This window comes from Sander lucioperca, chromosome 22, assembly GCF_008315115.2.
Source record: "Sander lucioperca isolate FBNREF2018 chromosome 22, SLUC_FBN_1.2, whole genome shotgun sequence".
Lineage (NCBI taxonomy): Eukaryota > Metazoa > Chordata > Actinopteri > Perciformes > Percidae > Sander > Sander lucioperca.
In genome coordinates, this window is record NC_050194.1 from 13,587,809 (window position 1) to 13,602,337 (window position 14,529).

The window sequence follows — 14,529 nt, forward strand, 5'->3', positions numbered from 1 at the left end:
CTCTGTAACACGTAGGCTTGATGCACGGGCGACTCGGCTGTGTTTAATCACCCTCTTCTCTTCCTCTTAATAATGCTACACCGGACATATGTCTGTATAAGGAACTGAACCGCGGCTAGCAGCGGAGGTCTTCAAACCTGCTCGCGTTCGCATGGAAGCTGTCTGTCGAGTTTTAGGACAATTAAACTGCCAACGGGGTCACATCCAGAGGACATTAAATCCGAGGGTCAACGAGCAGGAAGTCTGAAGATGGACCCCGAGAGTGTCTTCACCAGGGTGGAGAGGACTTTCTGGACAGCTTGGGTGAGCCGCTGCATCATCAAAAAAAAAAAAACGTGTGATGAGATAACTGTTTTTATTTTAAAGTTAGAAGCAATGAAATGTGGATGGAAAGTCTCTCTCTCTCTCTCTCTCTCTCTCTCTCTCTCTCTGTCTCTCTCTCTCTCTCTCGCTCGCTCTGTCTTCTCTGTCTCTCTGTGTCTCTCTCTCTCTCTCTCTCTCTCTCTCTCTCTCTCTCTCTCTCTCTGTGTCTCTCTCTCGCTCGCTCTGTCTTCTCTGTCTCTGTCTCTCTCTCTCTCTCTCTCAAAAAACAACTTATTTTTTTTTTTTTTTTTTTAAACACTTCTGTTATTTCCTTATACTTTTCTAAAACAATTACAAAACCTCCCTGGACTGAAAGAACACTGTCATTTGGTACCAGTTTTAGGGACAATAGTTAAGTTTAATTATTTTTCATATATGTTGATTTGTAAACTTGCCTGTAGACAATAGCTTACACTAGTTTATTGCATTTGTGTGGAATTTATTCTTTTGGTGGTTTAGCAATTTAACACCATCTGCATTATGCCTATAATTAGTGCCAAATTACACAGTTCTGTCTAGGATTTTCAGATGGAATTATTAGGAATTTATGGACCCATAAAATAAAACATTACTTTTTTTCCCCCCCACAGCCACAAAAGCATTAGTGAGTTACTGATATTGGACGATAAGGCCTGTACAGTCTGGCTCGCACAGTGTTTCAGTAGGTCCTTTTAACAGTATACACATTATCACTTGTGTTAATAGGAAAAGCACAGGTGTAACTAAGAACATGTATGCTGTCTGTATCACATTTAGTGGTTTGAGTTTCATGTAGCAGGCTAGCTCACTTGGAAGGCTTCCTGGGATGCTTAAAGCTGCTCCAATGTTTTTAACAACAGTAACAATGGATCAAATGATTATGTTTAATGTGAAAGGTGTTTGTTGCATTAAAGAACCAGATAATTATTACCCAACTCTGCAGTTGCCCTCAGCTCGAAGGAGCGTTTTATAGCTTCTTTCAGCTCATTGTTTTGGTTTTACAACCACAACTTTGAGACCAGGCTAGTCTATATCCAGGCGATTGCTCCATTGCCGACGGAAATTCCACCGGATTTCACTCATTTATGCCGGATCCGCTGCCTTGGGCTTCCTTTATGTTGGCATTTTAAACTCTAGTCGATTTATGAGGACTATGGTTAACCTTTTCTCAGATCTCTGCAGGGTAAATCCAGACAGCTAGCTAGACTCTGTCCAATCTGAGTTTTCTGTTGCATGACTAAAACAACCTTTGAACGTAGCCTACACATTTTCCACCAAAACAAAAGGCTATTTTGCAGCGGCACCGTGGCTCCGCTCCGCGCTCAGCACTGCCCAGGACCATTGTGATTGGTTTAGAGAAATGGCAATAGAACAGAGAATGTTTTTCTCCCATCCCGGAATGTTGTGTGGACTAGCCAGACCCTCCTTCGCAGCACTGTGGAGGAAGGTCTGGCAATGCGAGACTAAGACCAGGCTAACTGTATGCTACCTGGCTGCTAGCTGCTGAACATAGTGCAGCATTATGTAACTGAAGAGCCTAGATTAAAAGAAAAATTAAAGAGATTAGATTTGGAGGAGAGCAAAAGACAGCTAAAAGGAAAGTAAATATTGAACTTACATTCATCAGGTCGCTTGAAACATAACCCCAAAAAACCACTAATGTTTCAAAGGTGTTGAATGGGGTTGAGGTCAGGGCTCTGTGCAGGCCACTCAAGATCTTCCACACCAAACTCAGAAAACCAGCTATGGACTTTGTGAATGTCATGTTGAAACAGGAAAGGGCCCTTCACCAAACTGTTGCTGCAAAGCTGGAACGACACTATTGTGTAACTAGTCTTGTGTGCTGTAAGTCACATTAAGATTTCCTTTTCAGTGAAACTAAGGGGCCTATCCCAAACCATAAAACACAGCGTCAGGCCAAAAGTATAGAAAGATATATGAACAGGGGTGGTTTTAAACTAAGACAACAAATGCATAATGGAGAAAAAGATTAAAGAACCAAATTTCAAAATGTTAATGCTTTTTAGTCAATTACATAAGTCTCCCTTTCTTTCTCTCCATCTTGTTCTTAGTACTATATAACCGGAGCTGTGAACAGATTCATCAGGCCAGAGCCCGCTGACATCACCAGCAATGACATACAGGCCATCCAGGGATCTGCAGTTGACAGTGAGCCCGTTAACTCTGGTGATGCAGATGGTGACGTTGGCGGAAGGGGGATCGATGAGCAACAGCCTCTTGCGACAGCCTCTCTGCTTAGCTCATCTCGGCCACTTGTTGCCAGGGAACTTTGTGCCACAGACATCGACTTAGGGCATGATGAAGAAAGCGTGCAGTACACAGTCCAGCCGAACAGAATCGGCGCGAGCAAAGCAACTGAGGAAGGTGAGGGCACAAGAGAGGAACAGTTTGCCCAAGCGAGAAATGACGATGCTGGGCTGCTGGTTGCAAAGGAAGACAAACAAGAAGAAAACGGAGATCGGAAAAGGGAGAATGAAGAACATACGAACACCAGGTCACAAAGACTTACAGGTGATGCAATGTGTGAAGACATGGAGGAAAATGGGAGAAATACTGGTGCTGAGGAGGTGTCAATGACAGTGGATGATCATCAAAAAATGGATGAAACCATCCCAGTGAAGGAAGAAGATGATAAAATGCAGCATGAACATAAACAAGATTTGGTGGCGGAAGACATTGAGGTAGAATTGTGCACAATCAAAGATTTGAGTGTAAAAGACGAGGATAACATGCACATTGAAGAGGCAAAGTTGCAGAGGAATGAGGCAGATACAGCGGTGACGCATGAGGAAGCAGAATACAGTGATAGTGTGCAACAGCTGGCCTCTCAAAATGAGAACAAGTCTGATGAAGCAGCAACACAAGTTGAAAATCAGCTGTCAGTCTGTGAAGAGTTGTCAGACGACGGCAGAGATTTCAAGGGAGACCCAGGCTTTACTTCACTGCATGTTGATTTACAAATGACCTACGACAAAAGTGCCATTGTGTCTGAGGAGGAGGTCATTGTTGTCGAGCAAGAGAATGTGATGACTCATAGAAGTGGAAGAGGTGCGAAAGAGGAGGATGAGAGCGCACTGGATGAGGGTGCTGTCATTGAGGAAGAAAATATGAATGAGGCCGCAAACAACCAGACAACAGATGAAGCGCCAGAGCAGGAAGACGACATCAGAACAGTTACAGAAAACGGACAAGAAGATGACAATTTAAATGAACATGAAGAAGTCACACAGAATGCTAAAACAGAGCCACACACAGCTGAGAATGAAGAACATACGAACACCAGGTCACAAAGACTTAAAGGTGATGCAATGTGTGAAGACATGGAGGAAAGTGGGAGAAATACTGGTGCTGAGGAGGTGTCAATGACAGTGGATGATCATCAAAAAATGGATGAAACCATCCCAGTGAAGGAAGAAGATGATAAAATGCAGCATGAACATAAACAAGATTTGGTGGCCGAAGACATTGAGGTAGAATTGTGCACAATCAAAGATTTGAGTGTAAAAGACGAGGATAACATGCACATTGAAGAGGCAAAGTTGCAGAGGAATGAGGCAGATACAGCGGTGACGCATGAGGAAGCAGAATACAGTGATAGTGTGCAACAGCTGGCCTCTCAAAATGAGAACAAGTCTGATGAAGCAGCAACACAAGTTGAAAATCAGCTGTCAGTCTGTGAAGAGTTGTCAGACGACGGCAGAGATTTCAAGGGAGACCCAGGCTTTACTTCACTGCATGTTGATTTACAAATGACCTACGACAAAAGTGCCATTGTGTCTGAGGAGGAGGTCATTGTTGTCGAGCAAGAGAATGTGATGACTCATAGAAGTGGAAGAGGTGCAAAAGAGGAGGATGAGAGCGCACTGGATGAGGGTGCTGTCATTGAGGAAGAAAATATGAATGAGGCCGCAAACAACCAGACAACAGATGAAGCGCCAGAGCAGGAAGACGACATCAGAACAGTTGGAGAAAACGGACAAGAAGAAGACAATTTAACTGAACATGAAGAAGTCACACAGAATGCTAAAACAGAGCCACACACAGCTGAATTTGCAGATAGAGAACAAGAGGATGTGGCTAAGGACGCCGAAGTGCAAACTACAACAAGAGAGGCTGATGATGTTGAGACAGAAAGTCATGGCACCGTGATCGAAGAAAAGTCTGATGTGACAGCGGCTCACATTTCTGTAGAGGAGAGGCTTTCCAGTGAAGTCCGTAACAAAGAAAATATCATGGAAATAGGATGTACAACCACCTCAGCTACAGAAAAACCTGAAGGCGAGACTAGACAGGAAATGACTGAAAAGCTTAAAAATATTCCCCTGGGGATATGTGAAGGCCTGGTTGTTGTGTCGCAGGAGCTCAACTCTCCAACATGTGAGGAAACACAAGGGGGAGTTCCTGAATACAACAATGAGCCTGGGCCAGAGGAAAATACAACACAAAGGTTCCTGGAAGAAGGAGATTGCGAGGAAATCCAGGGCAGCCAATTACCAGAAGAGGTGGCGAGCAAAGAGCCGGAGAGCCTTCAAAATAGTGCCTTTAGCACCGAAGCTGACTATTTACTGGTGAGGGAGCATATGGAAGAGAAACAAGAAAGCCCACAAGATATTAAGAGTAGCTTTGAAGCTGGATTGCCACACGAAACAGAGAAACCACTTGTTGAAGTAGTAATTCAAGAATCAGGACATTTACTTGCGGAAGAGGAAGGACAATTACTGGTTGACTTAATGAAGACGGGGATTGAACACTTGAAATTTGAGTCAGACGTCGGCTTACCAGACGAGAGCGACAAGGCACAAGGTGGGCCTGAAGGGCTTTTGGTCGAATTTGAAATAGATGAAGAGCTACACGATTCCAGAGTAGCTGATGCTGCTGGAGATGGCAGTGAGACACCAGGAGCTGTAACAGCAGAGGAAGAGGTTGGATTCGCTGATGAAACTTTCCTTGAGGTTAAAGAACAGAAGATCACAGAGACTAGCTTCTTTCAGGAATCGGTAGATGCCATAGACTCAGAGCAAAACAGCAACATGACTCCTAGTTCACTAGAAGACATTACTAAATCTGGACTCCTGAAACAGTCAGATGAGACTGAGCCTGAATTACTTGAAGATGTAGAAATGCAAGATGCAGGGATAGATATGGAAGAAATGGGTAATGGAGTGGAGGAGGATGCAGGAGAAGATGAAAAGCAGAACAAAAATGAGATTTTACATCTACAGGTAGCAGAAATGGCTGAATCTGAATCGTATAGACCAGTTGAGTCACTGCAGACGGAAAATCAACTATCAGACGAAGCACTTGAGATAAGCAATGAGGAGGGTTTAACTGAAGCAGCAGGTGAATCAAAGACAGCCGAGTCCAAACCGAAAGATTTAACTTTATCAACAGAAGAAGTGGCAAAGCATGTGACAGAATCAGAGGGTAGTTGTGCCGAAGAAACAGTTCGCTCAATCAGTGGCCATCAGGATGTGATCGATGAAGAAATCCTCGACTTGTGGATACAGACGGCGTTGTCGGAGGACACTGGTGGAATAAAACACAAAGAAGAGCCAGAGCCTGGACACCAAATGGAGCCATCGAATCAGGAACAAGATGAAATATCATCAGTGCAGACAGAGAAGGAGAAAGAGCAGCTTTTGGAGTTCAATTCAAGGGAATCTGAGTTAGTGAGTGACACAGAAATGTCTTCATCAACAGTAGAGTCTGGATTTTTGGACCAGTCTCTCTGTAAATGGGGCATACAAAACAGTGAAACTCAGCTACTGAAAACAAGTAGCACTTTGTCATTTCCAGGCATATATGACATGTTGGCTAATGTGTCCGAATCAGCAAACATCTCTGAATTGTCTCCACAACAATTTATCTCTGGATCTCCGGATAAATTGCTGGAGAAAGCAGCTGAGACAGCGCAATCATATCTGAAAGAGGAGGATTTAATCACTGAGAGAGGATTTCACCCTGATACAGGAGTCACGCCACCAGAGGCTAGCCATCTGAATCAGGAGTCGGATAAATCACAAGAGAAAACAGAAGAAGTGGAGACTAAAACTGGATCACAGAAAGAGGTTGATGCTGAGGTAACTGATTGGACAGACACTAAAGAAGCAGAGGTTAAGCCAATGACAGAAATGAGCACTCTATTCAAAGTTGAGAAAACAAAAGCTGAAGATGAGTCTCTTGAGATAACTGTGTCTGACTCTCTAGATCAAATCAAACACACTGAATCAGGACGATCTAGAAGCATCTCAGAGGCTTCGTTGGAGGAGGAAATAGTTTTGACAGAATCTGGTTTAAAAGGCGACACCTGCACTGAATCCAAGAGCAAGTTGCCCTCCCTGGACAAACCACAACCTGGATGGTCAGAAGATATTGCTGAATCATTACCTGGGCTAAACAGGGCGGAGGTGGCAGAACAGCCAACGACTAAAGATCTGATGGAGGTATCATTTCTAAAATCATATATTTGACCATAAAAACGTCTTATTAAATCAGAATCAGACAGCCTTCATAAACTACAGAGGTGGTGTGATTTGAGCTGTTTTTGTCATTGCAGGTGGACACCGCTGTGCTTGACTTTACTGTGCAAAGGTCAAGGATTTCTGTTAAAAACCCTCGTGTAAGGCCACCCAAAGATCCCCGCTCCCTTCTACATAAGCCCTCAGTGGATCCCACACCCTCTTCACATCTGTCAGCCAAAGTCCTTACAGGTGTGCCTCTGAAAGGCTTGGGCATTGGAATCAAACTGCCTGGTAGGTCACTTACAACACATGGAAAGCCACTACCTTGAGTCTTTCATGTCCAGTTATTTTTCATGATCTGTAAATAATTTCACATATCTTTGTTTTTTAGGGCTTGGTGCAGGTTTTCCTGTTTTAAAAAAGACACAACGGGTAGTGAGCGATGAATGTAGTCCGGAAACCCTCTCACAGGTACTATGAACAATCTTTGAATACCACTTGTCTCTTATGTTGAGGCATATACATTATTAAAATGTCACAATATCAACAGGAGACAAAACCAGAGGAGAAGAGTGACGCTCCCAAACAGGATGAGGCACAACCTAAACCCAAATGGATGACACCAAGACATCCAGGGTAAAAGAATACATACAAAACATCTCAGAGTATTGACATTATAATATTAAGCACAAAAGTGCCATATTGTGTTCAGACATTTTCTGATTCTTTGTTTTCTCGTGTGTCCCTAGATTTGGAAATCCACTTATGTCCGAGCTGAAGACCAAACTGAAGAAAACCACAAAAGAGTGAGAAGGAGATTAATTGTAATGCTGTGTGTATGATTATTTGAATATAATATAGAAATGGCTTTATTTTGGTGTATTTATGAAACTGAATACGGGGATGTAATGTTTATTGTGTCACTTATTTGCCCTATGTTTTGTAATAAAGCTTAACTAAAAACGGAATGGTACTTTTTTATGCAAAGTGCAACAAGTGGTGGCTTTGCTGAGTTTTAGCACGCACAATCATCATAGCTTTAAATCTCTTCAGGGGACAAAGGGACATAAGAAACTATTGAAGTCCACAGTTGAAACACTGCTGTGATGGGAGTGTTGGTGGAAGACCTGAAACCACACACAGTTTGGATGTGCTCAGCCACCTGGTGGAAGAAGTATTCAGATCTTTTACTTTTACTTAAGTAAAAGTATATAACCATACTGTAAAAAATACTCTGGTACAAGTACAAGTCCTGCATAAAAAAATGTTACTTAAGTAAAAGTATGTAAGTAGCATCAGGAAAACTTACTTAAAGTATTCAAAGTAAAAGTACTCAATGCAGAAAAATCCCTACATTATAGAAACTGGAAATGATCGAAACAGGCTAATCATTTCAGCTGTAGTACAAGTAGGCTACCTCAAATTTGTTCTTAGTTACATTACATGAGTAAATGCACTTAGTTACATTCCACTGCCTTGCACATGTTTCTATCAAAGCGACTTATGTGCACCAGTTTAGAATTAGGGATAATTACACTGAACTAAAAGGGATTTTGACATTTAAAATGAATTTGGGAATATTTTAAACTTTGCAGAGAAATGTGTTTTATCGAGACAGTAGATGGCAGTATTGCCTCATCGCATGGACATCACTCGCTCTTAAACTCATGAAGAAGAAGTCTTCAGCTGTGATTGGTTGGAATTATCCAGTTTGAGGAAGGCTGATGTTTGAACCAGAACGGCGCTGGGCTGGGCTCCAGTGCTCCAATAATTCTCTAAACTACAGGTTATGGTCAAGAAGAGAACAACTAGGTAAGTCAAAAAAAAAGTTGTTTCCGTTCTACCGACAAATATTACCAAGATAATATTAGCTTAGTCTCGTTCAGGACTAACGTTACCTCACCCCTCGTACCCAATATGCGTTATGCCTCGAGCATAACGTCACTAACTATGATGTTACCGTAACGTTAGCGGTTAACGTTACCCTCTCACGAATTAGGTAGGTAGGGCTGCAACAACTTACGTTAACGATACGATATAGAAATAGTTTCCAACGAATTTTGTCATCGATTAGTTATCGCCATCATACACGTTAAAACTCCCAGTGTCTCTTTAGCGTTAGCAAATATGTCGTCTCCAGCAGAATGTGGTGTCCGTTTTGACCGACAGACGCACGATTAAGTTAACGTTACAGGTTAATTTAAAAACAAATATCTGTTTTCTCTACGTTTTGTCATAGATCACTGTTGCCTGGCTCCTGGTAACGTTACAGCTATTTAAAGCTAACCCTATTAAGTTTATTCCCGACCAGCTACTTGGATCCATAACAAAACGGAGAGAAAACTGACGGAAGGTTTTAACGTTATATCTGTCAGTGACGTTTGTTTTGAATTAACGTGTAAAAGTGCGTCTGTCCGTCACCGACACAAATCTGCCAGAGACGATTAAACAGATATTAACGCCGCTTTTTAGCTGAAATGAGGCCGGGTAGACAGAGACACTGGAGTATTATTAACATTACAGCGTAACGATGCAGACTTTTGGAATAGTTCATGCCATTAGTCAGAGACAGCCTAATTTGAATCGTTTATTTCTTCACAACTGAAACTTGAGCAATATGTGTCACTGGCATGGCTGGGCAACAAATCATAGACAGTTAAAGACATGGAAATATCCACGCCGTAGACGTCCACGGAGACCCTGTCATCATGTGTTTTATTTTCTGTGTTTATCAGGTCACAGTGAACAACCTGAAATAATATGGAGATGTCTGCTCGTTTCTAGCAAAAGTTACAGATGGGATACACATTATATCAGGCTGTTTTTCACCTGATATAATGTGTATCCCCTCTGTAACTTTTGCTAGAAAAGAGCACGCTAACATCATGTTTATTGTGACCTGGTAAACACAGAAAATAACACACATGAGGACAGGACAGACCCTTTGCCTGTTAGGAGAGGGCATACACTAGGGCGATTAATCTGTCGATTATTTTTTCGATTAATCGATGAATCGGATAAAAAAACAAAACAACATTAATTTACATCAACTCAATACATACTTACATGTATGTTGTTTTAGTTAATAGTTGTGTAAAGGTTAGTAACCCAAAGAGCAGATACAGACACCCCCCCCCCACACACACACACACACACACACACTTGAAGCTTATTCATTAAATTATTACCATCATTGTAGTAAGTGCAAGTTAAGTTCATTTGTACACCACATTTAAACACAGCTTAAGATGACCAAGTGCTATAAAAGAACTTTAAAATGAAATTAAAAAGTACAACACACACAAATGTATACGTCAACAATAACTGATATGGGACAAAGCACAGAATATTTACATGACAATAGATTGAAAAATGAATGGGCCAAAAAAGGCGAGTGAATAAAAACGTGTCTTTAGTCCTGCCTGCTTTACTACTGTTATTAACGAGCTAACGCTAGCTTGTCATGCTTGTCAAGCTGGATAACGAGTAAACACCACACCAGCACCAGAAGAGGGACGTTACGTTCCTCACTTCAAAACGGAACAAAAGTAGGATTGTGTAGTGACTTTACCCTGCTGTTGAACTCCCTCCTCATCAAGGACTCCAACATGTTTACGTTTTAGGTGCTGAATCATCACCGTGGTGACCGTGCCATGCCGTGTCGCTTTTGCTTATCTTGCAATTAACACGTTTTTGATTTATTTAGTGTGAATGCTCCCACACCTTGGATGACTTAGGTCGTACTGATTTTTCTGCCTCCGCCATGTGTTTCAGAACAACGTTAAGGGTCTCTCTCCGTATTTCCTCTACCCCCGCTCTGCTCTTTTTTTTTTCTTTCGCTCCGCACTCAACTCAATTGCTTTTATCTCCGCGACTGAGTGGCGTGTCGCGCGACACAACGAATCGATAATTAAATTCGTTGACAACTTTTTTAATAATCGAATTTTATCGATTTTATCGATTCGTTGTTGCAGCCCTAGGATACACATTATATCAGGTGAAAGGTGCCTGATATAATGTGTATCCCCTCTGTAACTATTGCTAGAAAAGAGCACCCTAACATCATGTTGTTTATTGTGACCTGGTAAACACAGAAAATAACACACATGAGGACAGGACAGACCCTTTGCATGTTAGGGGAGGGGATACACATTATATCAGGTGAAAAACAGCCTGATATTCTGTGTTTCCCGTCTGTAACTTATATGGTAGACAGGTGAACAAAGCGGTTAATTGAAAAGCCATATTAAACTAAAATAAATTAAAACAGAAATCAAGTTAGAGGGCAGCGAGGGACGGGTTAGCAAAGACAGACATCCTTGTCAGACCACACCCGCAGAGAATGGGCAGATGGAGGTAGCCTGGATTGAAGGAAAAAATATTGTTCATAAACCTGCATGTGATGTCGAGTCACATAGATCAGTCGGCCTATATGTAGCTAAGGTGCATGTCAATATGGAACTTTGGAAAACACTGTTGATTAATCCAGAATGCTAAACGATGCATTAAACAATTCACACGTCGACTTAATGTAACAGACAAATAAACGTATTTATGTATATAAATGAGACCCTTGTTACTATGTTACCTGTGGCGTCCGTGACCCTTCTCTTCTGGCTGAAGTTGAAATGTTATTGTATCTAGCCTAGCTAACATATGTTTTCTGCCAAACTAAAGTGAAAGTTTCTTGATAAAGCACATGATCATAATGTGTGGTCAGTTAAATAACATAAGTTTTTAACACTGGTCTGTGGTCGTCAGTTGGCTTTATTTTATAATTAAAAACTACATTTTTGATTTATATTTTTGTACCAACTATACTATTTTTACTGACTAATCTGTACATCATAAAACGTTAAAAATTATGTTGCCTAACATAATCCACTAGTGAAGCCATTTCAGTCTCAGAGCTGGCAATAATTGTGATATTGGCCCAATGCAAGTTTACATAAAGTAAAAGTCCAAATGTTTTTGTGTTAATTAAATCCTTTAATCCACAGGCTGCGGGCACGGAGAGTCTGAGAGGACACCTGAGTAGAAAAATGAGTTTTTGGCAATCATTAGGGGGCCTGAATGCTTCTGTGGACTGGGTCGGTGAAGAATCCTTGCCAGAAATTACCCTCCTTGATGATACATGTAATTCAAGCGTGTCTGCTACACCTGTAACAGCTGGGTCTGTGAAAAGCAGGTTTACCTCTCGCCAGCCCTCCCACTTGAGTTCCTCCACCAATTTAAACACCACTGCTCAAATACCCTGCCCTCAGAATAAGACTCTGGATCTTCTACAATCTAATGTGAGCAGTCCCAAAGCGGACAGTTTTGATACTGAACCTTCTAAACACAATGGCACAAAAGATGCGTCAGAAACAAGCTCAAGTAACCGTGTCAGCGCTGAAGAAAACAATTCTGAAGTCCACTCTCCTGAACTGTCCAGACATAATGGGACAACAGAGATTATTGACATTGATGCTCCTGAGCAATGGCTTGATGTCCGATACTTCCCAGATATTACTCTGCTTGATGTTACGTGTGATTCAGAGCTAACGCAAGACAGGGATTTATCCTTCATGGCGGTTACACCGGATATTAAACCAGTGGATAGTTTGAAAAACAACATGCCACCCTCAGAGTTGAGTGGACAAATTGTGGCAGAGCCTGGCAGAGCGAACACAAATCAAAGTGAAGAATTGTCAAATACTCTTACTGGCAATGTCATCCACAATACAAGCTCCTTTAGTGGACAATCTGATGAGAGTGTGGTGGAAAACATAAAGAAAACTTCCTTGGAAGGAACTTGGGATGTTTCTCAAAGCAGTGTTTTGGAAAACAGTCAGCCTTCGTTGGAGCCCAGAGAACCAAACATGGTGAAGATTCAAACATCCGCTGAGGAAGTACTTGGTACCCATCCTGCTAATGTTACTCACGACATAACCTCCTCGAGTGACATGTCTGTTCATTGTGCTCCATCACAGTTCTCTACTTCTGATATGCAGTGTAACACTAGTTTGAATTATGTCCCCTCTGAGCTTCATGTTGAACCTGTGGTGACTTCTAATACTGTGGAAGCTAACAGTGAAGAGCTATTTACCAGCCGTGACGCTGAGTTGACCAGCAAGGTGCCACAACCAAGCCCAAAAACAGCTGGGTCTGGGAACAGCACTTTTACCTCTCTCCAGCTCTCCCAGTTGAGTTCCTCAACCAATTTAAACACAACTACTCAAATACCCGGGCCTCAAAATAACACACTGGATCTTCCCTCATCTAATGTAAACAGTCCCAAAGCGGGGAGTGACGCTACATATCAGGATACTTCGGTCTCTAAGAATACCACGGAAGCTTCCCTCATTATGAATCAAAATCGCTCAGCTGAAGGGGCAAGTGGTTCATGTGATATGCAGAATGCTATTTTAGATAGACGTTCCCTTCAAAAATCCAGTGGCAATACTGTTTTAGGGGACGCTGGTGCTGCAACCTTTTGCCTCCCAAACAACACTTTGAATACTGAATCGACTAAGCAGAACGGCACAATAACTTTGTCAGAAAAGAGCGTCCTCCAAAACAACAGTTGCGATACAAAATCTCCTAAGCAGAACGGCACAATAACTTTGTCAGAAAAGGACAGTCACCAGAGCACTTTCGACAAGCCCTCTCCTCTTAACGTCTGTAATGCAACAAGTAGCCCTAAAGGAAACCGTTCTGAAGTCCAGCCTCCTGAACTATCAACACATAATGGGACATCAGATAGCACAGACCCTATTGCCAACATAGTTCACACCCCTGAGAGCACATTTGAAGCTAATCCAGCTGTAGAAGTGGCTTCTAGAGTTGGCCGACGTGAGGCTAAGGATCATTCCCAATCAGCTCTGTCTTTGACAGATGGTCTTTCCCACACTTTGGGTCATGAAAGCATGGATACGGAGAACATCAAAGCAAAGTCATTCAGTTGGGATGATACCCTAGATTTGAGGGCAGACTCTCTGGTCACTTCAACACCAATGACCAACTGTAAAATTTCAAACACAAACAGAGGAGAGGAGGGCAAAACCATAGGGGCACAGAAAAAGCTGTATGGGGATGGTCCCAGTAAGCCAGATGGTCAGATGCCATCAGAAATTCCATCAAACATCATTTGTGACCGAAAAACATTCCTGAGGCAACCAGCTTCTAAATCTCTTTTGCCTCCCCCAAAAGCTGCATCCCAGTTGTTGAGACAGAAGTTACCCTCGGCACTTCCTGGCAGGTTTAAGGCGGCGACATCCAGCCTGCCCATGACGAGACGACGAACCCAAGCCGAAGCTTTGAGAAATACTGCTGCTTCTGAAACACCCCAGGTGGTAAGATGTGAATGTCCTTTTGTAATCCAAGTGTACAAAATGTTGGCAGCACATTCTGCTTAATGAAATGGATTTAATGAAGTCAGTTGAGCTTGTCCGTTTCATCTGTCAAATCCATTTTGTTTTCATGTAGAGATGTTCCGATACCAGTATCGGTATTGTCTCCGATGCTGCCTAAAAAATGCTGGTATCAGTATCAGGAAGTACTGGAGTTAATGCACCGATCCGATACCACATAATACAGCCCTAAAGAAAATCTACGTTAAAGTAGTTTATTTATGTTCTTTTTCTGTTATAACTGACTGTCAAACTGGATAATAAAATAAAGTTCTGTGGCATTCATTGTTTGTGTTTGTTCATGTTTCACAAAG

The 14,529-nt window shown here is 42.1% G+C and overlaps 3 protein-coding genes across 12 annotated transcripts in view; 2 read left to right on the top strand and 1 right to left on the bottom strand.

The window, feature by feature from the left end:
- Positions 1-7,792, top strand: si:ch211-136m16.8. 6 transcript variants are annotated; one of them, XM_035997362.1, is made up of 7 exons: positions 1-303; positions 2,415-4,072; positions 4,127-6,806; positions 6,920-7,115; positions 7,216-7,295; positions 7,375-7,460; positions 7,574-7,792. In XM_035997362.1, the coding sequence occupies exons 1-7, from the start codon at positions 250-252 to the stop codon at positions 7,632-7,634; spliced, it is 4,815 nt and encodes a 1,604-aa protein (XP_035853255.1). In that variant the 5' UTR covers positions 1-249; the 3' UTR covers positions 7,635-7,792. The 6 variants fall into 6 exon arrangements, with proteins under 6 accessions (XP_035853255.1, XP_035853256.1, XP_035853257.1 ...); XM_035997363.1 differs by having other exon boundaries at positions 2,415-4,069; positions 4,124-6,806; XM_035997364.1 differs by having other exon boundaries at positions 2,415-3,280; positions 3,335-6,806.
- Positions 6,550-14,529, top strand: part of LOC116061557 — an 11,477-nt gene continuing 3,497 nt past the window's right edge. For 2 of the 5 annotated variants that reach the window (XM_031315827.2, XM_031315826.2), the window contains exons 1-2: positions 8,466-8,636; positions 11,825-14,158. In XM_031315827.2, the coding sequence (XP_031171687.2) occupies positions 11,867-14,158 (2,292 nt within the window). In that variant the 5' untranslated portion in view covers positions 8,466-8,636; positions 11,825-11,866. Of the gene's footprint in view, positions 6,563-8,461; positions 8,638-11,824; positions 14,159-14,529 lie in introns of those variants that run through there. The other 3 variants (XM_035997368.1, XM_035997369.1, XM_031315828.2) reach the window with 3 other exon arrangements.
- The window catches only part of prodh2 (proline dehydrogenase 2), a 27,872-nt gene continuing 23,829 nt past the window's right edge, over positions 10,487-14,529 (bottom strand). The window contains exons 11-12 of the mRNA XM_035997370.1: positions 12,151-12,155; positions 10,487-10,499 (exon numbers count right to left, since the gene is read on the bottom strand). The gene's annotated coding sequence lies outside the window, so the exon portion shown is untranslated. The remainder of the gene's footprint in view (positions 10,500-12,150; positions 12,156-14,529) is intronic.